The sequence below is a fragment of the Littorina saxatilis genome, linkage group LG5 (assembly GCF_037325665.1).
Source record: "Littorina saxatilis isolate snail1 linkage group LG5, US_GU_Lsax_2.0, whole genome shotgun sequence".
NCBI lineage: Eukaryota > Metazoa > Mollusca > Gastropoda > Littorinimorpha > Littorinidae > Littorina > Littorina saxatilis.
The window spans coordinates 59,889,845-59,915,389 of record NC_090249.1 but is presented as its reverse complement, the minus strand read 5'-3'; the positions used below and the strand labels follow the sequence as shown (position 1 = coordinate 59,915,389).

Genomic DNA, 25,545 nt, shown 5'->3' with positions numbered 1-25,545 from the left:
GAACCCGGAAGTTCAGCCACATGATCTCCCTTGGTACAACAAGCTTGCGGCAACTTGCGAAATCTAATGTCTGGCAATTCCTCGGGTAAACTCGCGCTGTCAGCTAACTGACATCAAGAACAACGGTTTGAAATTTGTATAACTTTTCTTTTGATGATCAGAATCAATCTGAGAGGGCAGCACGATGACCGACGCGTCCACGGACAGTGATAAGGTGGTGGCAGCTAAAGTCCCGTTTGCAGAGTTGTGTGGATTGCTTGAGAAGCTGTCCAAAACACAAGGCAACGACAAGAAGAAGCGAGTACTTGGAGACTTTGTGGACAGCTGGCGACGTCTGCACAATGAAACGCACACTGATGATGCTGACACCACAGTGAGAAATCGTCTTTTTTGTGCAGTGTTCGTCCTCAAACCTCCAGCCCCACCCCCTGGTCTCAAAATAAGAAAACGGTGTACAGGAGTTTAATGAACATGAACACGATCTCACACACACACACACACACACACACACACACACACACACACACACACACACACACACACACACACACACACACACACATACTCACACACAGATACTCACACACAGACAGATACACACACACACAGATACTCACGCACATGCACACACTCACACTCGCTCTTAGTCTCACTTTGATTTGCACACTCTCAAGCACGTATACCCTGATACAGACAACTCTAACCACTTTGGCACAATCATACACACTCAGAAATACTTCAGCACAGACACAATTTCATTTTATTGTTTCTTCTAATGTTCTTTGATAAAAACAATACTAGCCTGGAAGAAGTCTCTGAACATCGTTTTTGTCATCATTTTGGTACTTCGTCTTCTTCTTTCGTAGAGGACTGGGTTCTTGCGAACGTCTCAGAGTCCTGCGGTTGAGTCACTGTCACCGGAACCCCCATAATTTAAAGACCCCCCAATTTAAGAATCCCTACATTTTAAGACCTGACTTTCTCAGATATTTTGAGGTTTTAAAAGGAAGGTTCCACTGTAGTGCAAAAGTATGCACAATCACTGACAGCTATAGGGGCCCAATGTTGTCAACATCATCATTTGTAGTGCAAAAGTATGCACAATCACTGACAGCTATAGGGGGCCAATGTTGTCAACATCATCATTTGTAGTGCAAAAGTATGCACAATCACTGACAGCTATAGGGGGCCAATGTTGTCAACATCATCATTTGTAGTGTAAAAGTATGCACAATCACTGACAGCTATAGGGGGCCAATGTTGTCAACATCATCATTTGTAGTGCAAAAGTATGCACAATCACTGACAGCTATAGGGGCCCAATGTTGTCAACATCATCATTTGTAGTGCAAAAGTATGCACAATCACTGACAGCTATAGGGGGCCAATGTTGTCAACATCATCATTTGTAGTGCAAAAGTATGCACAATCACTGACAGCTATAGGGGCCCAATGTTGTCAACATCATCATTTGTAGTGCAAAAGTATGCACAATCACTGACAACTATAGGGGGCCAATGTTGTCAACATCATTTTTAGAATACAATTTAGGGCCCAAATGCAGTTCAGAAGTTCAAGTGATGACGTCATACATGTACATGTACTTGAATGTGACATCAAACGTAAACTTTGCTTTGCTTTTCTTCAAGTCTAAAAATGCACTGAGCTCGTATCATACTTGCGAGTTCAGTAAGTTTTTAGCATGTGCCTTTTCTTTTGAGTGTTTTAAGACTTTTTGTTGTGCAATTTACGATTGCACAGCTTAGTTGCAAATTGACCATGAGTCGTTGCACAGTTATTTTCAACATGGATTGGGTCTTTGACAGTGATTGTTTAGAATCGTTGTCCACGGAAACATGAATCCAAAGCCACGATGGTTCCACATATATCAAACAAACAGCCCGATTGGCCTTTACTTTGACAATCCACGTTTCACCTGAAAATCAAACCAATTTTTTCCTCGGATTTGTCACATATTAAAAATGAAAAATGGTCTTTCTCTTTCTGGTAATCTGCATTTTTTAAGAATATTGCTCTCTTTTGAAATTCTTTTGCTACATGTATTTGTAAAACAGACAGACTCGTTCTACCCAGCAATGAGACTGTTGCTGCCACACCTTGAAAGAGAACGAGTGGCATACGGAATTAAAGAGGTAAATATGAATGTGTATTTTATAAATTTATAGACTGTTCTGTGAAGAATTCAATGCAGTCCCCATTGGGATTCATAGATGAAAGTCAGGGTAGGTCCTTTGTTTCTGGCACAATAATCATGAAATTCATAAAATAGAAATGCGATTGGTTTTGGTTTTTCATAAGAATACTTAAATTTTGCCATTGTATTTTTTCAAAAAAATTGAAACTGACTTGTAATGGACAAAAAAAGAAGACAAACAAACAGAAATCCGTAACAAACAGCTAATATTTGCCTAATTGTTTTACAAAACCAGACTTTGTAAAGTGTATGTCATGTAAGCCGTTTTTGCAGAAATAAATGAATGTGTATGCTGTTTCTGTGATACCGATTTTTATTTTATTTTGTATTCACTCTTTTTTTCAGACTGGCTTAGCGCGGTTGATGATAAAAGTGTTGTGCCTTGGCAAGGACAGTCCTGACGCACAGCGACTGCTCAACTACCGGGCCGTCAAAACAGCTCGTGGGGTTGGTATTATTCTAAAGCATTGGAATACAAGTATTTTGACAAAATTAGCAGTGTGGGATTGTACAGCGGAACTTCTCTTTCTGGTCACGATAATCTGTAGCAAATCTGGTCTGGAGAGAAAAAAAATGTGGAGGTAACTTTATTCAATTCTTCTTCTTCTTCAGCGTTCCAGAATTCTGGTGTTCTGGTTACATGTGAGCTCGTTTGCCCATTTGGGTTCCCCACGCTTTTCTCTGAGCATATTCAGCTTCACTCTGCTTTCGTTGAGTAGGCATGATGGGACTTCTGTTGGGGCTGTTGTTGCACTGTTTATGCAATCCTGTTAAAGGTTTCTAACTTTTTCATGAATTGTAGTACTGTCGTGATACAAGAATTTTAGACTGAAAACAACTTTATGATTAAACAAAGTAAAGTTGACTGTATGCAAAACCATAACCTACCAGCCAACCTCAGCTTTTTCCTGGAAAATCAAGGAAAAGCAAGAGAAAGCAACTCTTCCACAACCCATAGAAACCTGACAGAGTTATTTCCCACAACCCATAGAAACCTGACAGAGTTATTTCCAAACATTGTCTAATGAATGATTACCGCCTTAAAAGGTTATCGTTTGAGTTTTTCTTCCTGGCCTTACCAGGATGCGGGCGACTTTGCCAGCTTGACGTAATTTGTGCTGAAACCTCTAAAATCGTCTAATAAATAATAATCGCCTTAAAGATTTAGGTTTTTTTCCTGTCTTTACCAGGATGCGGGTGACTTTGCCAGCATGGCATACTTTGTGCTGAAACCTCGCTGCCCTCAGCGTGGCACCCTGACCATCCAGCAGGTGAACGACACCCTGGATGCCATCGCCTCAAACAATGCTGCCAAGAAAAAGTCGGCTGTGGAAGACAGCATCCTCTACTTGCTGAAGAATCTGTCGGCTCTGGAGCAGAAATGGCTGGTTCGCATGATTGTCAAGGTGAGATGGTGAGGCTGCTGTGGTCTGAGCAATTAGCTGTGAGATATGTTGTTAATGTTGTGTATGTGGGGTGGGGGGTATGTATGTGTGTGTGTGTGTGTATGTGTGTGTGTTAGTGTGTATGTTGTGTGTGTTAGTGTGTGTGTGTGTGTGTGTGTGTGTGTGTGTGTGTGTGTGTGTGTGTGTGTTTGTTTTGTCTTGTTTTGTTTGTGTGTATTAGTGTGTGTGTGTGTGTGTGTGTTTTTTTTGTGGTTTTTTTGTTTGTTTTTGGCTCACGTAAGTGTAGCCTATGCGATCGTAACTTTGTCTGTCTGTGCGTGCGTATGTGTGTATGTCTGTGGTAGAAACTTTAACATTTGACTGAACACCGAAATACTCATTTTACCTGGTTATTATCCAAGCAACAGCTTCAAAGTATTGAAGCAATGATCAACATTTCGTCGGCACGTATGCAGTTAAAGTGTGTATCCAAAGAAAATGGGTGGATTTTTTTTTTGGGGGGGGGGGGGGGGGGGGGTAAAAACAGGTGACTGGTTTGTGTCGTGTGTGGTATGTAGACTAGGTCAGGGGTCAAGGTTAGGTCAGATCGCGTGAAGGATTGTGGTATAGATACAGTTCTCACCGAGCTGCAGTTCGCCGATTCGGGGAAGACGATTTCTCATTGTTCGGTTTCGTAGCTCCAGAAAAATAAATAAAGAAGATACCAAAGGAGATTTCCTACAGGTTGATCTGCACAGCGTGTTTCCAGTGTGTGCGCGAGGAAGCGCTGTCGAAAGCCGCTAGCGCAGTGTCGATCTCGGCAGGCGTGTCCCCGTAAGTAGGCTACAGACAGACAGATCTAGATCTAGTGTCTCCCACTCTTGCACCGTGTCCCCTATGCTTACTGTGTGTGTGTATGTGTGACTTCTTCTGCGTTCGTGGGCTGAAACTCCCACGTACACTCGTGTTTTTTGCACGAGTGGAATTTTACGTGTATGACCGTTTTTTACCCTGCCATTTAGGCAGTCATACGCCGTTTTCGGAGGAAGCATGCTGGGTATTTTCGTGTTTCTATAACCCACCGAACTCTGACATGGATTACAGGATCTTTTTCGTGCGCACTTGGTCTTGTGCTTGCGTGTACACACGGGGGTGTTCGGACACCGAGGAGAGTCTGCACACAAAGTTGACTCTGAGAAATAAATCTCTCGCCGAACGTGGGGACGAACTCACGCTGACAGCGGCCAACTGGATACAAATCCAGCGCGCTACCGACTGAGCTACATCCCCGCCCTGTATGTGTGACGGAGTGAATGAGTTTGTGTTACTGTTTGTCGATTTCTTACGGGAGCCTTGAAGGCTTCTCCTCTTGTGTTTGTGTGTATTAGTGTGTGTTTTGGTTTTGTTTGTGTACGTGTGTGTGCATGTGCATGCGTGCTTGTGTATGTGCATGTATGTGTTAGAGACAAAGAGAAGAAGATGAGTGAGTTTGTGTGTGAGCGAGCATAGTTGATGTGTCATACTGAAACTTGTCATAATGAATGAAAACATCTCTTGTTTTATCGTAACTGTGTGATTACAGGAACTGAAAGTTGGTCTGAGCCAGGCGTCAGTGCTGTCGGTTTACCACCAAGATGCTGAGGACTTGTTCAATGTCAACAATAACCTGGAAAAGGTGGGGAATAAGCATTGGCATTCAGATTTTTCTCAGATTTTCATAAGTTCATAACCTCTGTCAATGTACCCCCATTTGAAGACTCCTACCTTTTTAAAGACCTCATTTTCTCAGATTTTCAGAAATCTTGAAAGGGGGGGAGGTTCCGCTGTCTCACTGCTAAAAAAGAATCTAGCTGCATTTGATGATGACCAAGAGGCTTAATTGTTCTGTGCTTTATATTTACATTTAGGTGTGTCGTCTGCTCCGAGATCCTGCCACACGCATGCATGAGATTGGCGTGTCTGTTTTCTCCCCTTTCACACCCATGTTGGGCGACCGAGCAGCTCCTGATAAGGTATTTCACTTGGTAGTGAAGGTGGTGTGTGTTTGTGTGTGTATGTGTGTGTATTGTTTGGTTGTCAGTCTATGTTTGTGTGTGTGTGGTTGTCAGTCTATGTTTGTGTGTGTGTGTATGTGTTGGTTGTCAGTGTGTGTGTGTGTTTGATTGTCAGTCTATGTGTGTATGTGTTTGAGTGGGTGTGTTTGATTGTCAGTCTATGTTTGTATGTGTTTGAGTGGGTGTGTTTGATTGTCAGTCTATGTTTGTATGTGTTTGAGTGGGTGTGTTTGCATGTGTTCATCAAAAAAGAGAGCAAAGAGGCACATCTGCCTCACTTGCTTATAATTCTTACAAAAAATACCTCTATTTTTTTGCTTCGGTTAATATAATTACCGCTTTTTCTCAGTTTCTGGATACCTTACACTAAAGGTGAATGAGTACTGTGTTATTTGTTTTGCAGATAGAGAAGATCATGGAGGGACGTCCGTACTTCATTGAGACCAAGCTTGACGGTGAGAGGGTGTTGCTGCACAAGAAGGGGGATGAGTACAAGTACTTTTCACGCAGGTACTATTCTGTTTTACTACACACAGTTTTAACACTGTATTGCATATGTACTTTATTGTTACAGTGGAACCCCCTTTTTAAGACCTTCAAGAATCTGAGAAAATCAGGTCTTAAAAAGGAGAGAGTCTGAAAAGGGGGGTAATTTACACAGGCTATGACAATATCATTTTGTGGGTATATTTACACAGGCTATGACAATATCATTTTGTGGGTATATTTACACAGGCTATGACAATATCATTTTGTGTGTATATGCGTGGTACCATGGTTGTCTAGAGAGCGCCGATGGCCTAGTACCTCCGTCTTCAGCTCTTCTGGTTTTCTAATTATCCCAGTTTCCTTCTGGTAGATGATTTGCCGACCAAAGCTGACGAGCATCGTCTGCCCGGGTTTGTTTCTCCGGGGTGTCCTTCCCCGTAGCTAGAGCTTTTATGGCGGCTCTTAATCGCCATGATGAACCTGTCATTGGACATGTAAGGCATTTTGTAGAAGTAGTGGAGCCACCCTCTACCCCACCCCGTCCTGGTAGGAACATCGCCAGTTGGTTCGGGACTGCTTATTTGCTAAAGCTAGCTTATTCGCAGCTAACCCCTATATCTAAGGGCCGTTCACTATCCACCACCTGTGACCCGCTGGGTTGGGGATGGTCGCCCCGCTACTGATTTGGAGGTAGCCTGGTCCCAGACAGAGGTTTTGAACAGCTATGTTCCTGCCCCTTCTTAGCTAAACAAAGGTTGACACTGACAGCTTTGAAGGAGACAATCCTCCACTGTACTTATCATAGTGCAGGGGATACCTGTTGTATTGGTGATGACAAGATGGAAGAGACATTGTAAGTTTAAGTGGAAAATTTGGGTCCAATCTCTTGTGCTGGCCAATGTGAATGGGATTTCAATGTCTGTGTGACAGTGGCAACGAGTACACCAATGTGTTTGGTGCCACGCCGTTTGACGGAACTCTGACCCCGTACATCGCCAACTGCTTCAAGCCGGACGTGGACACCTGTATCATCGATGGGGAGATGCTGGGATACCACGCTGCATCCAAAACTTTTGGTCAGTGTGGAAGCTTACAGTTTTGTCAAGAAAACTACATGGGACTAACAAAAATCAGAGAAAATGGGTCTTGAAAATGGAAGGAGTCTTAAAAATTACAGAGCTTATGAACAGAAAATAGGAGAAATATGGTCTTAAAAGGGAGGGTATTTTTTATTGGGGGTTCTTCAAATGGGGGTTTCACTGTACTTTTGAAGCTTGTGTGTGTATTTCTTCTTCTTCTTCTTCTTCTTCTTCTTCTTCTTCTTCTTCTTCTTCTTCTGCGTTCGTGGGCCGAAACTCCCACGTGCACTCGTGTTTTGCACGAGTGGAATTTTACGTGTATGACCGTTTTTACCCCGCCATTTAGGCAGCCATACGCCGCCTTCGGAGGAAGCATGCTGGGTATTTTCGTGTTTCTATAACCCACCGAACTCTGACATGGATTACAGGATCTTTTTCGTGTGCACTTGGTCTTGTGCTTGCGGTGTACACACGGGGGTGTTCGGACACCGAGGAGAGTCTGCACACAAAGTTGACTCTGAGAAGTGTGTGTATTAAAATGCCGCCCTTCCTGCTTAAGTGCTGTTTACACGCCAGACTTGCAACCAACTTTCCACCACCTTACTTCGGTTTAAAGTTGCTCAGAAGTTGCGGAGACCAGTCATTGAAAAATCTGCCATGTGTACGGTCCTGAGGACTTAGTTTCAATTGAGTTCATATTTAACAGTGACTCAAAAACCTAGTTGAGCTCTGCCGTGCTGTTTACACAGACTTTTTTTGTCGTTTCCTGCATCAAAGACTTCTTCACGCCCTCAGTCATTTTAATGTTCTTCGTCATTTGCTGTCTCACGACAGGCACCAAGGGGGAACAATTCGACATCAAGTCACCTAACGTGGCCGAGGCCAAAGGTTATCAGCCTTGTGTGATGGTGTTTGACGTGCTGCTGTACAACGACCGCGTGCTAACGAATCTGCCGCTGCGTGAGCGCTTGACGTACCTGGACAAAGTCGTTACACCTGTTGAGGGGAGGATACAGCTGAGTGAGCACAAGGAGGCTCATTCAAAGTAGGTCATATTTACATCTGTGGTCGTCTTTCCCCCTGCTATTTTAGGCAGTCATACTCCATTCTCACGGGGATGTATGCTTGGACATTTTCATGTTTCTTTACCCACCAAAATCTTGACATGGAGTACAGAATCTTTTCCGTGCATACAGATATAAATAGTAGCTCCGATGTACAGATTTTGGACAGAAAAAGGCATATTGAGTGGACACTGCATAACCTGCACGTTGGAGTCAGTTATTCGGTGCATTTGCTGTTTTTAACTGTTTGACCATGTGTCATTGTTTGGGTCGCTAAAGTGGGACACAACTCTTCCACAACTCTTGGAAATCGTGACAGAGCTATGTCCAAACATCATTATTTAACCTTTCTTCTTTTCATTTCCCAGCCAGGATTGTGTCGAAGCGCTGAATGACGCCATCGATGGCCGAGAAGAAGGCATTATGGTTAAGGACCCTGAGACTCCGTACCGACCAAACGTGCGTAAAGGGGGCTGGTTCAAGATCAAACCAGAATACATCGGAGGCCTCATGGATGAGTTGGATCTTCTCATCCTAGGCGGCTTCTTCGGTGAGGGTCACCGTGGTGGCATGATGTCGCATTTCCTGTGTGGCGTTGCCGTGCCAACTGAAGACGGCAGTGAACCTAAAGTGTTTCACTCATTTTGCAAGGTATACTATCTGCATTTTTGTCTTGTTTTCTTTCAATCAGTATGGGTTATATGACTGTATTGTTTAAGGCTGTATTTCACTATTCTCAAATCGTACAAAAATTCTGTGCACATAACCATTTTGTTTAAAATAAGTCTGGAAGTTGATTGTGCAGTTTAGTTCTGGGAGCTGAAGCTGCATGTTTCATTAATTTTTTTCATTTTATTTTAGACAGTAGAATAGCATGCTTTTATGCAAGATTCCGTTGACTGTGGCTTGCCAGTGTTTATCTAATGACTATTTACAACAGTGTGTTAGTGTTTTATTTGCAGATGAGCATAGTTGTCACCTATATATTATGAGCATTCTCAGCACGTTTATTCAGTTTGAGTTTATCAAAAATGAGCTGGCAGAGTTTAAACAGTGATTGCAATAGGATTTTACAAATGGGTATCACCTGAAAACAACTATAGCATACAAAGACTGGTCACACACTTACAAAAAAACATTCAAACTAAATGCAGCGGCATGGTAACAATTTTCAATTTGTACAAGAAAGGAGCTCGCTCCAAAGTAGAAAATTATCAAGTGGATACAAAAGTGAAATGACCTGATTTTTTTCAGATTTGTGGAGGTCACAAGTTGGGTTTCCACTGTACTCTTGTTTCGTACAGGTAGGGTCAGGGTACACCAAGAAACAGCTGGCGGAGTTCAACCAGCGAATGGCCGACCACTGGCAGGCGTTTGACAAGCGACGGCCCCCCCAGTGCATCCAGCTGGCATCAGGCTTCAAAGAAAAACCCGACGCTTGGATTGAACCTGACAAATCTTGTATTGTTCAGGTACTGGCGTTGAAATTTATTTTGGTTTTTTTCTGTGTACTTTGGTTTACCCCATACATCCTGGAGTTTTAATTTGACTAAACCTGACACTTGGATTGAACCCGACAGGGTTTGTTTTGTTCAGGTACTGGCGTTGACATTTATTCTCTTTTGGTTCTCTGTATTTTGCTTTATGTACCCCATGCATCATGGAGTTTAAATTTCACTAAACCTCATGCTTAGATTGAACCTCGGGCGGGGATGTAGCTCAGTCGGTAGCGCACTGGGTTTGTATCCAGTTGGCCGCTGTCAGCGTGAGTTCGTCCCCACGTTCGGCGAGAGATTTATTTCTCAGAGTCAACTTTGTGTGCAGACTCTCCTCGGTGTCCGAACACCCCTGTGTGTACACCGCAAGCACAAGACCAAGTGCGCACGAAAAAGATCCTGTAATCCATGTCAGAGTTCGGTGGGTTATAGAAACACGAAAATACTCAGCATGCTTTCTCCGAAAGCGGCGTATGGCTGCCTAAATGGCGGGGTAAAAACGGTCATACACGTAAAATTCCACTCGTGCAAAACACGAGTGTACGTGGGAGTTTCAGCCCACGAACGCAGAAGAAGAAGAAGATTGAACCTGACAAGTCTTTCATTGTTGAGGTACTGGCGTTGACATTTATTATGTTTTCTTTGTTTCTTTCTCTGTACTTGATTCCACACCCCAACCCCCAAATAAGGTAAACATGGGTAGTCCTCGGTGAGCCCAAGTGTGTGGCCAGCAAAACAAACTCATTTTCTTCCTAGAACTTTTTGTGTAGTGTGTAGGGGTTTGTTCAATTTAACGGCTTTCGAGGTAGTCTTCTCCAAAATATTTTATGATCCTTATGAATAGACCTACAAGCTTGAAATTGTATGAGGTATCCATCCATGTGTTTGGATTAATCAGACTGGCATTAGAGTTTGAATGTGTTGCACAACTGTTACTCTATACATCATGTCTGGAGTTTTATTGTCACCGTTTTTCTTGATATGTGACCTTAATGCAATGATTAGAAGAAATAGGTTTTAGTTTAGTAGATTTCTCAGTAGTTGTGGTCACATTTTATGAGGTTTTTGGTTTCTTATCAGGTGAAAGCTGCCGAGATTATTGCGAGTGAGCGATTCAAGGTGGGCTGCACTCTGCGATTCCCTCGCGTGGAGATGATCCGTGACGACAAACCCTGGCACCAGTGCATGACCACCGCTGATATCGAGGACCTCAGGCAGGTGAGAAAACCTCTGTCTCTGAAGCTGGAATGCTGCTGCTTGAATCATGAGAGACACGGAAAAGAAGTATTTTTTCTGTGATGATTAGTCTTCTTTGTTGATTTGTTTAAACTGAAGCTGATGGTTGGGTAACTGCACATACAATTAGTAGTGAAGTTAGAGCTTATTTAATAGGTGATAAGGTACTTGCCAATTTGTATTTTATTTCTTTTTTTAAACTGTTGAATTTATGTGTAAAAGTATTAATGGGGGATCGAACATTGCTCTGTGAACTAGGCTTTGTATTGTGAAGTTCTAACACTGAGTATCCAGTGCTGTGTGTACATGTACAGTGGAAACCACAATTTAAGACATTTACCTCCATTTTCCCTTCTTTTCTCAGACCAGATTTCCCTCTCTCAACAAGTCTGTAACTTCAACAATAACAAACCAAAGTACATGTATACAGGCAAGGTATACTCCCGATTTAACCCATGGGAAGCAATGTCACATGCTGAAAGAAGATTGAACATTTTGATATCTATTTATTGTGGTGACAAAGCTCACACGGGGCCAAGTCTGGATACAGGGAAACCCCCTGTTAACACTATTGTGACTAGCATTGCCACGGCGTTAACGTCCTGCCTGCCCAAGCTTGCCACCAAGAAACTTCCCAAAAAACAGTAACTGTAAAGAAATCTGTCTAGCAAGCTTGAATTAAGTCCAATCACCACCAAATTTTGTGTACTAATTAAAAAATGGATGCCCAGTTCAGTCGTGCTATTTATAAGTTTGTCACGCGATTTGTTTTAGCAAAGGGGGGGGGTGAAAGGGGGATAATTTGTGTTTTTTAACGTTTTTTTGTGTGTGTTCTTTTCCACTGCTTTTTTAAAAGTTATTTTTTAACAGAAAGTATTATAAATAATTTTATAACCAAACAAGGTGTAAAACCTATGAATTAGCTGAAATATTGTTAAAATTCTACACAGAAATAAGGAGACAGTACAAAGAAAAAAACAAGCAAATCCCGCATTCACTCACAGCATCCTGACTCAAATAAAACAAAACTGTGACACTCACCAAATGATGTCTAGGTAATCCATATTGAATATAAGTCACATTTTCACAACAAAGTCCCAACTGTACACCTATGAACATTTCCAAAAGGATTAGGAGGCTCCAGCCATCCATTGTTATCAGTGCTGCCACGCCCCCCTTGCAACTACACTATTCGAAGATCCATGCAGTACCACCCTACCACGTGTAGTTTGCCGACTCATACTAGCAACAACAGGACTGTTTCTTCCTCAATATCACTGCTATTATTGCTTTCTTGAGGCGAAAACAACACGTCGGAATCATGATCTACAGGATCCTCAAGATCCAACATCCGGAGAATCTCCTCCCGTGACAAGGCTCGCCTTCGATTCATTTTTTTTGTTAAAAAAAACCACTCAAATCTTCTCTAATTTGCACATGGCGGAGAGCAAGTCACGTGTATCAAGGGAAACAACTCAATTTATTGCAAGCTTCAAAAACCGGGAAGCAATCACGAGTCGTGTACCTTGTATGTCTGTTATTAAAATAGTCACTTCCCGTCCGTGGGCGTGTCAGCGCTGTTACTAATTTAGTCACCTCCCGTCGCGAAAGTGTTAAGACCTACACAAATCTGAGAAAATCAGGTCTTAACAAAGGAGGGAGTCTTAAAATGGGGGTAAGTTTACAGAGGTTAATAACACAAAATATGAGAAAACAGGGTCTTAAAATGGAGGGAGTCTTAAATGGGGGGTCTTAAAAGGGGGGTTTCACTGCACTCCAACAAAAACACACCCAGGTACAAGATATAGATGTCACATGCTGAAAGAAGAGTAGAAATGTTGCCATTCATTCGGTGTGACGAACAAGCTCACATAGGGCTACACAGACCTGGGAACCCATACCATTTCACCGTATTTTGTACGCATGATTGTCTAGAATACGATCAGTACGGTCAGTGGGAAATAATACGACGAGAAATATTCTTAGACTACTTACATGATTACAGTCATTGTCAGTAAACATTGAAAGAAGCTTTTGTTTTAAAGGTATTGGTAAACTTTATTAACTGTGCTACGGACGCTTGTGAAGCATGTTTGAATCATGGATGTTCAAATGCTGTGTGGAGTACGCTAATTTTTCTGAAAATACACCAAGTTTGTTTGAGAATACTCCAAGTGCAAAACAGGGGTTCCCAGGTCTGGCTACATGTGGATACAGTAGAACCTCCCTTTTAAGACCCCCTGATTTAAGACTTTCTTCTTTTTAAAGCCCTCCTTTTGTAGATGTTTTGTTCATAACCTCTGTTAAATTTACCTCCATTTTAAGACTCCTGCCTTTTTTAGACCTGATTTTATCACATTTGTGAAGGTTGTTAAAAGGGGGGTTTTCACTGTATTGCCATAGGCAGACCTGATTTTATCATATTTGTGAAGGTTGTTAAAAGGAGGGTTTCCACTGTATTGCTATAGGTCCAATTCATTCTTCTTACTCGGCGTGACGTTATCAAATGGATCGGCTAGCTTTAGCCCTAAGGGGCACAACTCCGCTCATACTCTCATCGCGCCGCCATATTGGATGCCGTCTTTGTTAGTTTTCTTCATTGCACTCTTGTTCTTTTTGCGTATTTCACTGTCAGTGTATGCAGACAAAATGAAGAAAACTGTGGATGCATGAGTCCAAAGGGGATCTGCCTTTTTAACACAACAGCACAACATAAAAAGTAAAGCAAGAATACATTATTCTATTCATTTATTTATTCTTTATCTCAAATTACCATGCAGACAGTGCACCAAAATTCACAAGATAAAGCTCTCAAGACAGGCAAATGAGGTACAATGCAGCTCAGGTAACTACTGCAAAGTATAATTTTCAAAGCATCCTATCACAGTGTTCACTCTAAAGGCACAACCGATGGACAATTGTTGATTAGCGCACTGCACACAGCAAAAAATAACCAGTTATAATCGTCTTCTCCGCTCAGTAACTTCCTTCCAGTTGTCACCCTGATGGTAAACAACTTTAGGGATCCTAAAGTGTGCCTGCTGACTGCAGTTTTTGGCCACACAACGTGTCATTTTCACTTTTGTCGAGTCGCCACCCAACGCTCAAGCACTGTCAGAGATCGTGCAAGGCATCCAACATGGCGGCGGATGACCAATTCCAGAGAGTTACGACCCGTGATTCTCATACCGCGCGCGCCGAGTAGAAATGCTGTTGTTAACTTGAGTTTCTGCAATGGGCCTATAGGCAGACCTGATTTTATCATATTTGTGAAGGTTGTTAAAAGGAGGGTTTCCACTGTATTGCCATAGGCAGACCTGATTTTATCATATTTGTGAAGGTTGTTAAAAGGAGGGTTTCCACTGTATTGCCATAGGCAGAAATGTTTTTTCCCAGTTAACACCAAAATACGTAACTTTTTTGGTTAACAGAAATCCGGCGGCAAACTAACAGGGGGCCGCATGGAACTGGGAGAGGACGGAGAGGGGGAGGGGGCGCCCACCAAGAAGAAACGCCGCATTGTGCAGCGAGCAGTGCAGCCTCAGCTCATGTCTCGATTCAGAGGGGCTGACGTCTCCGATGTGGAACAGGTGGGATTGTGTGTGTGTGTGTGTGTGTGTGTGTGTGTGTGTGTGTGTGTGTGTGTGTGTGTGTGTGCGTGCGCGTGCGTGCGTGCATGCGTGCGTGCGTGCACGCGTGCGTGCACGCGTGCGTGTGTGTGTGTGTGTGTGTGTGTGTGTGTGTGTGAGTGTGTTGTTATGTTGTCGTTTTTTCTGTACAATTATCACACACTGTGCACCTTTTTGTACAGTAACTTTCTATGAAAGAGGAGGAACGAACAGTATTACAGTCTACCCACAGACACAGTATAACCCTTATTGAATGAATCACTTTTGTGTGTTTCGCATGTTGTACAAATCATTGCTCACATAACCCATGTATCACACAACAGTAATCTTTTGTGTCTGTTATGTATCAGGTATCTCAGGTGCTGTCAGGCAAAGAGGTGTGCGTGATCAACGGCCCCGCAGACCTGACCAAGCAGCAGATAGAGAGGAAAGTGAAGGAGATGGGGGGAGAGTTTGTACAGAATCCTGGTGAGGACAGACCAGTCTTTGTGTTTCAAGCGTCTCTGTAGCTAGGAAAAGGTTTTGGATGGTATGCCCCGGCCTTTGATTCCGTGTGAAATGGTGTATGATACTTTGTGAAAAATGCGCTATGTTCAGTTTCATTCTGTGAGGCCCACAGATTGACTAAATGTCTTGATATCGCTTGACGCAACTTGTTTCTCTCTTCTGTTCCCCACCAGGGAGCTCAACCACTTTCGTGCTGGCGGAGAAAGTGGCGGTAAAGGTCGCCAATCTGATTAAGACAGACAAGTACGACATTGTCAAAGTCACTTGGTTCCGCAGAGTGCTGGATGCTGGTCACTGGATTCCATGGTAACTGACCATCTTCTTATTATATGTTTTGGGGTGTTATTATCAGAGGCAGGTGTCTGTATGTGTGTGTGTCTGTGCTTGAGTGCATGTATGCGTGGCAACATTCTTCTATGTTTCATTTTCATATCGACTAGAATGTCTGATATTTTAACCCCATGATTGCAGGAAGAATTCAGTTAAACAATTCAATAAAAAATCATAACATACAAGGTAAAACAATGACACCCAAATTGAGGGTCTCCAGAGGAGGCAATCCTCTTGCTGCTATTCAAAGGGCAATATACAGCGATTGTTTTTGTTGTCAGAGTATTGATTTTTTCATGACAGCAAAAAAACGTACCTCATACGTATTGTGGCAGTGACGGGGTTAACAGCTTACCCACATTTCTGTCCATGTCATAACAGATCAGAATCAGTCTCACATTAAGTGTGCTGTTTGTTTGTTGTCCAGGACTCCTGGTGATATGATTCACACCTCACCGGCCACACGCAAACAGTTCCAGCAGGACTATGATCAATACGGCGACAGCTTCACGGAAGATGTGACGGAAGAGCAGCTCAAACATATCTTCAGTACTATGGGCAAGGTTGGTTGCTTGGTCCATCGGCAACTGACTTTGTCTTGGTAGAAAAGAATCTTGCAGTGCCTCACTTCACTTTATGGTTTAAAGGCACACTCCACGGTTGGCCTAGTGGTAAGGCGTCCGCCCCGTGATCGGGAGGTCGTGGGTTCGAACCCCGGCCGGGTCATACCTAAGACTTTAAAATTGGCAATCTAGTGGCTGCTCCGCCTGGCGTCTGGCATTATGGGGTTAGTGCTAGGACTGGTTGGTCCGGTGTCAGAATAATGTGACTGGGTGAGACATGAAGCCTGTGCTGCGACTTCTGTCTTGTGTGTGGCGCACGTTATATGTCAAAGCAGCACCGCCCTGATATGGCCCTTCGTGGTCGGCTGGGCGTTAAGCAAACAAACAAACAAACAAACAAACTTAGATCACCATCTCAGATCCGCCCAGGCTTTTACACGGGACAAGACCACCGCCCTCTGCTTGGTCACACACCTTTTACACGGGACAAGACCACCGCCCTCTGCTTGGTCACACACCTTTTACATGGGACAAGACCATCGCCCTCTGCTTGGTCACATACCTTTTACATGGGACAAGACCATCGCCCTCTGCTTGGTCACATACCTTTTACATGGGACAAGACCATCGCCCTCTGCTTGGTCACATACCTTTTACATGGGACAAGACCATCGCCCTCTGCTTGGTCACATACCTTTTACACGGGACAAGACCATCGCCCTCTGCTTGGTCACATACCTTTTACATGGGACAAGACCATCGCCCTCTGCTTGGTCACATACCTTTTACATGGGACAAGACCATCGCCCTCTGCTTGGTCACATACCTTTTACACGGGACAAGACCACCGCCCTCTGCTTGGTCACATACCTTTTACATGGGACAAGACCACCGCCCTCTGCTTGGTCACATACCTTTTACATGGGACAAGACCATCGCCCTCTGCTTGGTCACATACCTTTTACACGGGACAAGACCACCGCCCTCTGCTTGGTCACATACCTTTTACATGGGACAAGACCATCGCCCTCTGCTTGGTCACATACCTTTTACATGGGACAAGACCATCGCCCTCTGCTTGGTCACATACCTTTTACATGGGACAAGACCACCGCCCTCTGCTTGGTCACATACCTTTTACATGGGACAAGACCACCGCCCTCTGCTTGGTCACATACCTTTTACATGGGACAAGACCATCGCCCTCTGCTTGGTCACATACCTTTTACATGGGACAAGACCATCGCCCTCTGCTTGGTCACACACCTTTTACATGGGACAAGACCACCGCCCTCTGCTTGGTCACATACCTTTTACATGGGACAAGACCACCGCCCTCTGCTTGGTCACATACCAGAACTTATCAGGCTTTTACATGGGACAAGACCACCGCCCTCTGCTTGGTCACATACCTTTTACACGGGACAAGACCACCGCCCTCTGCTTGGTCACATACCTTTTACACGGGACAAGACCATCGCCCTCTGCTTGGTCACATACCTTTTACATGGGACAAGACCACCGCCCTCTGCTTGGTCACATACCAAAACTTATCAGGCTTTTACATGGGACAAGACCACCGCCCTCTGCTTGGTCACATACCAAAACTTATCAGGCTTTTACATGGGACAAGACCACCGCCCTCTGCTTGGTCACATACCTTTTACACGGGACAAGACCACCGCCCTCTGCTTGGTCACATACCTTTTACATGGGACAAGACCACCGCCCTCTGCTTGGTCACATACCAGAACTTATCAGGCTTTTACATGGGACAAGACCACCGCCCTCTGCTTGGTCACATACCTTTTACACGGGACAAGACCATCGCCCTCTGCTTGGTCACATACCTTTTACACGGGACAAGACCATCGCCCTCTGCTTGGTCACATACCTTTTACACGGGACAAGACCATCGCCCTCTGCTTGGTCACATACCTTTTACATGGGACAAGACCATCGCCCTCTGCTTGGTCACATACCTTTTACACGGGACAAGACCATCGCCCTCTGCTTGGTCACATACCTTTTACACGGGACAAGACCATCGCCCTCTGCTTGGTCACATACCTTTTACACGGGACAAGACCATCGCCCTCTGCTTGGTCACATACCTTTTACACGGGACAAGACCATCGCCCTCTGCTTGGTCACATACCTTTTACATGGGACAAGACCATCGCCCTCTGCTTGGTCACATACCTTTTACACGGGACAAGACCATCGCCCTCTGCTTGGTCACATACCTTTTACACGGGACAAGACCATCGCCCTCTGCTTGGTCACATACCTTTTACACGGGACAAGACCATCGCCCTCTGCTTGGTCACATACCTTTTACACGGGACAAGACCATCGCCCTCTGCTTGGTCACACACCTTTTACATGGGACAAGACCATCGCCCTCTGCTTGGTCACACACCTTTTACATGGGACAAGACCATCGCCCTCTGCTTGGTCACACACCTTTTACATGGGACAAGACCATCGCCCTCTGCTTGGTCACACACCTTTTACATGGGACAAGACCATCGCCCTCTGCTTGGTCACATACCTTTTACATGGGACAAGACCATCGCCCTCTGCTTGGTCACACACCTTTTACATGGGACAAGACCATCGCCCTCTGCTTGGTCACACACCTTTTACATGGGACAAGACCATCGCCCTCTGCTTGGTCACATACCTTTTACATGGGACAAGACCACCGCCCTCTGCTTGGTCACACACCTTTTACATGGGACAAGACCATCGCCCTCTGCTTGGTCACACACCTTTTACATGGGACAAGACCATCGCCCTCTGCTTGGTCACACACCTTTTACATGGGACAAGACCATCGCCCTCTGCTTGGTCACACACCTTTTACATGGGACAAGACCATCGCCCTCTGCTTGGTCACATACCTTTTACATGGGACAAGACCATCGCCCTCTGCTTGGTCACACACCTTTTACATGGGACAAGACCATCGCCCTCTGCTTGGTCACACACCTTTTACATGGGACAAGACCATCGCCCTCTGCTTGGTCACATACCTTTTACATGGGACAAGACCATCGCCCTCTGCTTGGTCACATACCTTTTACATGGGACAAGACCATCGCCCTCTGCTTGGTCACACACCTTTTACATGGGACAAGACCATCGCCCTCTGCTTGGTCACACACCTTTTACATGGGACAAGACCATCGCCCTCTGCTTGGTCACACACCTTTTACATGGGACAAGACCATCGCCCTCTGCTTGGTCACATACCTTTTACATGGGACAAGACCATCGCCCTCTGCTTGGTCACATACCTTTTACATGGGACAAGACCATCGCCCTCTGCTTGGTCACACACCTTTTACATGGGACAAGACCATCGCCCTCTGCTTGGTCACACACCTTTTACATGGGACAAGACCATCGCCCTCTGCTTGGTCACATACCTTTTACATGGGACAAGACCACCGCCCTCTGCTTGGTCACACACCTTTTACATGGGACAAGACCATCGCCCTCTGCTTGGTCACACACCTTTTACATGGGACAAGACCATCGCCCTCTGCTTGGTCACACACCTTTTACATGGGACAAGACCATCGCCCTCTGCTTGGTCACACACCTTTTACATGGGACAAGACCATCGCCCTCTGCTTGGTCACATACCTTTTACATGGGACAAGACCATCGCCCTCTGCTTGGTCACACACCTTTTACATGGGACAAGACCATCGCCCTCTGCTTGGTCACACACCTTTTACATGGGACAAGACCATCGCCCTCTGCTTGGTCACATACCTTTTACATGGGACAAGACCACCGCCCTCTGCTTGGTCACACACCTTTTACATGGGACAAGACCATCGCCCTCTGCTTGGTCACATACCTTTTACATGGGACAAGACCACCGCCCTCTGCTTGGTCACATACCTTTTACATGGGACAAGACCATCGCCCTCTGCTTGGTCACATACCTTTTACATGGGACAAGACCACCGCCCTCTGCTTGGTCACATACCTTTTACATGAGACAAGACCACCGCCCTCTGCTTGGTCACATACCAGAACTTATCAGGCTTTTACATGGGACAAGACCACCGCCCTCTGCTTGGTCACATACCAAAACTTATCAGGCTTTTACATGGGACAAGACCACCGCCCTCTGCTTGGTCACATACCTTTTACATGGGACAAGACCACCGCCCTCTGCTTGGTCACATACCTTTTACATGGGACAAGACCACCGCCCTCTGCTTGGTCACATACCAGAACTTATCAGGCTTTTACATGGGACAAGACCACCGCCCTCTGCTTGGTCACATACCTTTTACATGGGACAAGACCACCGCCCTCTGCTTGGTCACATACCAGAACTTATCAGGCTTTTACATGGGACAAGACCACCGCCCTCTGCTTGGTCACATACCAGAACTTATCAGGCTTTTACATGGGACAAGACCACCGCCCTCTGCTTGGTCACATACCAGAACTTATCAGGCTTTTACATGGGACAAGACCACCGCCCTCTGCTTGGTCACATACCTTTTACATGGGACAAGACCACCGCCCTCTGCTTGGTCACATACCTTTTACATGGGACAGGACCATCGCCCTCTGCTTGGTCACATACCTTTTACATGGGACAAGACCATCGCCCTCTGCTTGGTCACATACCTTTTACATGGGACAAGACCATCGCCCTCTGCTTGGTCACATACCTTTTACATGGGACAAGACCATCGCCCTCTGCTTGGTCACATACCTTTTACATGGGACAAGACCATCGCCCTCTGCTTGGTCACATACCTTTTACACGGGACAAGACCATCGCCCTCTGCTTGGTCACATACCTTTTACACGGGACAAGACCATCGCCCTCTGCTTGGTCACATACCTTTTACACGGGACAAGACCATCGCCCTCTGCTTGGTCACATACCTTTTACACGGGACAAGACCATCGCCCTCTGCTTGGTCACATACCTTTTACACGGGACAAGACCATCGCCCTCTGCTTGGTCACATACCTTTTACATGGGACAAGACCATCGCCCTCTGCTTGGTCACATACCAGAACTTATCAGGCTTTTACATGGGACAAGACCACCGCCCTCTGCTTGGTCACATACCAAAACTTATCAGGCTGTGTGGTCACAGTGCACGGTTAGACGTTTTTGATGAATTCATTTTCTAAAAGCAATTAGTGGAAAAACTTGAACGAAGAATGCTGCTATTAAACGACTGTTCGTTTACTGCCGAATAAGTCCAATTATTTTGTCTGTGGAATCTTTGAGTTGCTCATTTTAAAATTAAAGCACACATGTTCTCTCTCTTTTAAGAGATAGTCTCATCCAAAATGACCCAGAGAACAGCGACAAAGGATTTTATTTTAAAAAGTTTTACAAATTATTCTGAGGAAAAAGTGAATGCAAATTATGTTGTGGAAAAAGCTTCCAATATTATTTTGCGGAAAGACAGTCTTGCTGCGGAAAAATAAATCTGCTGTTGTGGATGATGACCAAAATAAAAATTTGGTTATTCCACAGAAAAAGCAGTTTTTTTGCGGCATTTCAGTTATTCAGACACAGTTTGATTTCCCACAAATAGCACGTCGGAGATGTCGTCTTGTGACAAGGATTGTTAGGACTCTTTGCATTTGAGCTTGAATATTGTGGACTAGTTAATGACTCTTTGTGTGTGTGCGTGTGTGCCTGCGTGTGTGCTTGTGTGCGTCCGCTAAGGATACAAATGGTTTCTGTAAACTGGAAAGTGTGTCACAGGAGGGGCAGGGAGTGGCGACAGTGACGGCGGAGGAAATAGCAGAGCTGGAAGAGGAGTATTTCCCTGATGAATCGCCTTATGGACTCTTTCGCACTTGCAGGTCTCTGCTGATTCTTTTACCGTTTTGGTCTTTTTAATTTTTTACCTGGCATTCATGATACCGGCACTACTGACAACATGTATCTCTACATTCTAAATCAAAATATATTATTCTTTTTGACTTTTGACCTAGCAACCACTGTAAAACCTGCCTTACTGATAATATCTAAGGTCTAAACCAAGGTGAATTTTTTCTAGCATTTTATTCTTTTTTAACTTTAGCTCTAGCAACCATAATACCTGCCCTACGGATAATGTCTAAGGTCTAAATCAAAGCCTAAACTTTCTGGCATTTTATTTTTTGAACTTTAGTTCTAGCAACTATTATACCTGCCCTACTGATAATCTCTGAAGTCTAAACCAAGGTGAAAACCTTTGTGCATTTTTGTGTGTGATTTTTATGGTCAGTTATAGTTACAGGTCAAATGTTACACTTTGGAAAAAAAATGCATTCATTTACAAGGATTTTTAATGCGAGTGCATGAGCACTATGAGAGTATAAATCTTGTACAGAAAATACCATAGAACCTTTGTGTGTGTGTGTGTGTGTGAGTGAGTGTAAGTGTGTGTGTGTGTGCATGTTTGTGTGGGTGTGTGTATTTGCCTGCCTACATGTGTGAAAAGCTGTTGGTACAGTGGAACCCCCCGTTTAAGACCCCACAATTTAAGACTCCCTCTCTTTCAAGGCCTTACTTTGTCAGATATTCTCTTCATAGCCTTTGTAAATTTACCTCAAGCTCAAGACTCCCTTCTTCATAGACTTGATTTTTTCAAATTTCTGTTGGTCTTAAAAAGAGGGTTCCACTGTAAATGAAAATGTCTTGCTTGCTGTTGCAGGATATACATGGATTCGAACCTGGTGATTGGCGATGACAGCACACACCTCCCCACCTCCACTCTGGACCTCCTGGCCCTGGAAATACGTTTCTTTGGCGCCACGCTGGCTAATGAGCTGGACGAACAGGTGTCCCATGTCATCGTCGATCAAAAGTCAGTATGCAATAGACGACGTTTGGAAATACCTCTGTCAGGTTTGTATGGGTTGTGAACGAATAAATCAGTTTTAGCGAGTCAAATTTTCTCACGTGACATTATCAGCCAGTCACTAATGAGGGGTGTGTCTGAAACACGTGGACAAAGCTTGCCTCACTAAAAGCAAGAGTAGTCACTCATTCACAACCCATACAACGCCTATTGTCTTACTACACCAGGCATAGTTTTGTGTGATTTAAAAAAACACATTGTGATTTCACATGAATAGTATGTCTGAGGTGTCGTTTTAAAGACTTTGCATATGAGCTTGAATTTTGCTGACTAGCTTATGACTCTGTGTGTGTGTGTGCATACCTTAGTGCATGTGCTTATAATATGTTTGTGTGTGTGTGTGTGTGTGTGTGTGTGTGTGTGTGTGTGTGTGTGTGTGTGTGTGTGTGTTTGAGCAACGAAACAATAGCTCTTGTAATTAAGGCTGTCAAGACAATGATTAATGACAACGACAAAGAATGTTGTTGTTTTTCTTCAAATACACACGTTTTGTGTTTTTTTCCAGAACAAGGAATCAGACTCCTATGCTGTAATTTTGTTGTTCTCCACAGAGACCTAAGCCGACTGGAAGAGCTGAAAGCGGTGAGGCGCGGCAGGAAGAAGAAATTCCACATCGTCACAGAGAAGTGGGTCCGGGCATGCATGGAGGAGGGCGGCTTGTACCCAGAAAAGACCTTTGAACTCTGATCCCAGGCCACTGATCCATCGCTCAAATTTACGATGCTCGAAAATAAATCTTGTTGTTTCTTTTGTATGGCCTGTGGAAGAGGTGTAGAACCTGACTGGTTTATCATACAGTGGTACCTGTGATGAAAGGACACCTTGGGACCAGTGTCTCTACATTGCAGGTGACCTGTCGTGACAGGTACATTTTGATTAAGATAATAGACAAAGGAACAGCAAAAAGCGTCCTTTTATGGGAGGTGTCCTCTCATCAGAGGGGCCTCACAACATGGAAGGTACCGCTGTACTAAATGTAAAACTACATGTGAGGAATGTAAAGTAACTACTGCAAACTTAGTGGAAAAGGTCTACATGCAGTGCTAGCTGGGGTTCTTATGCCAAAGGTGGGAAGGCCTAGTAGAGAGGGGGGGGGGGGGGGGGGGGTTAAGATTGGCGGGGAGGAGGTATGCAGTTTGGGGGATGGGAGTGAAAGATAGACTGTTGGTAATCATCTGCATCAGTGTCATGCAGGAGAAGTTTGCTTTTAAGGGCAGACACCACAGTGAAAAAAGTGATTTTTTTTTGTTCCCTGGTCATTTCCGTTTTCTTTCTGATTCTGGATTTTGAACCTCTTCTGGTTACTCTGATGTACTGATTTTAGATCAGAATTAATCATAAACGGCCAAAACGGCTAAATGAACAATGTATGTGTATGCAATTGTGTATTGAACAAACACAAAACAGCAAAAAATGCGTATGTTTGAGAGGTGACTCTGGGGAGTCACACATCGTCAACGGTGGTCAAGTTAGCATGACTGGAATGAGTTGTCTTTTCTTTGCTACGATCAGTTCGTACCGCGGACAACGGGAATTTCCGTTTACGGATTTCGCGCCGTTAGCAACTGGAAGACATTCCAATGAGCCGAAGAGAACCGATGAAGATTCCGGGAGATTCCGTGTGAAATTTTTTCGCTACTGACCAATCGAATCGCGGATATTAAACTTCGTTTATGCTCGGTCTCGTTCAGTGCGATTCGGCCTTCCCAGAATGCAATATTCTTGATTTCCGCCAGATCTCGCCAAAGGCGATGTGAAACATCTACAGCTGCGATTTTCCTTGGATATCTTTGTGGAAACTTCAGTTTATCACACGTTTTGCCCCGATTTCAGTGCTTGACACGCAAAGGAGATAATTATCGACTAAAATCAGATCAGTTGCAGAGGCTGGCGTGACAGAAGTTTAAAAAGAAAGTGCTACGAACAAATCGGAAGATCAAGTTTATGCATTCTTCTTCGTCCAGAATGAAAATTGGCTGGAAACTATGCTGCAGTGCTTCCCTTGCAACAGCTGGGATGGAGCAAGAAATCACCATCGGTGGTGTACGTTTGAAGCACGTTGCCATGAGTGTTTTGAGCCATGACTTATTTTAGAGTTGCGGAGCGGAATGCGTACGGCAATAAGGACAACACGGAGTTTGCCATTTATGGCAACGAGAAGGCAGACCATATATCTTTTCTCTTGAAAAAAGCAAATAAACTGCTTAGAAAAAGAACAATCAATACAAAAATGACTTTGTTCAGCCATGGTGCAACTTGCATCTCCTGGGAAATCTGGTGCAGTGAATACTAGCCCAAGCAGAGCAGGGAAGATTCCAAGCAGCTGATTAGCAAGATGGTAGTAGGTATGTATTTTGTTCTTCTTTTGACAAACATGTAGAGGTTTATACATTTGTTTGGTTATGTGTGCGTGTGTGTGTGTGGTGTGTGTGTGTGTGTGTGTGTGTGTCACTGTGTGTGTGTGACTGTTTTATGCTGAAGAACAGAATCTAAGTAACAACACCCTGATGCAAAGACACTGAATAGGATGCAAATTTAGTCAGTTATGTGCTGCTACTGTGAAGCTTGGTTGTCACAAGGTTTGTCA

At 44.3% G+C, this 25,545-nt stretch overlaps 1 protein-coding gene across 1 annotated transcript; it reads left to right on the top strand.

Annotated features, from left to right (window-relative positions):
- The first annotated feature begins 38 nt into the window (after window positions 1-38).
- Window positions 39-23,693, top strand: LOC138967592 (DNA ligase 4-like). Its single transcript, XM_070340190.1, has 19 exons — window positions 39-373; window positions 2,076-2,153; window positions 2,561-2,662; window positions 3,406-3,621; window positions 5,183-5,275; window positions 5,508-5,612; window positions 6,058-6,164; window positions 7,074-7,219; window positions 8,057-8,267; window positions 8,655-8,937; window positions 9,591-9,758; window positions 10,863-11,000; window positions 14,450-14,608; window positions 14,998-15,115; window positions 15,328-15,460; window positions 15,912-16,047; window positions 21,815-21,915; window positions 22,752-22,904; window positions 23,510-23,693. The coding sequence occupies exons 1-19, from the start codon at window positions 185-187 to the stop codon at window positions 23,643-23,645; spliced, it is 2,772 nt and encodes a 923-aa protein (XP_070196291.1). The 5' UTR covers window positions 39-184; the 3' UTR covers window positions 23,646-23,693.
- Window positions 23,694-25,545: the final 1,852 nt, after the last annotated feature.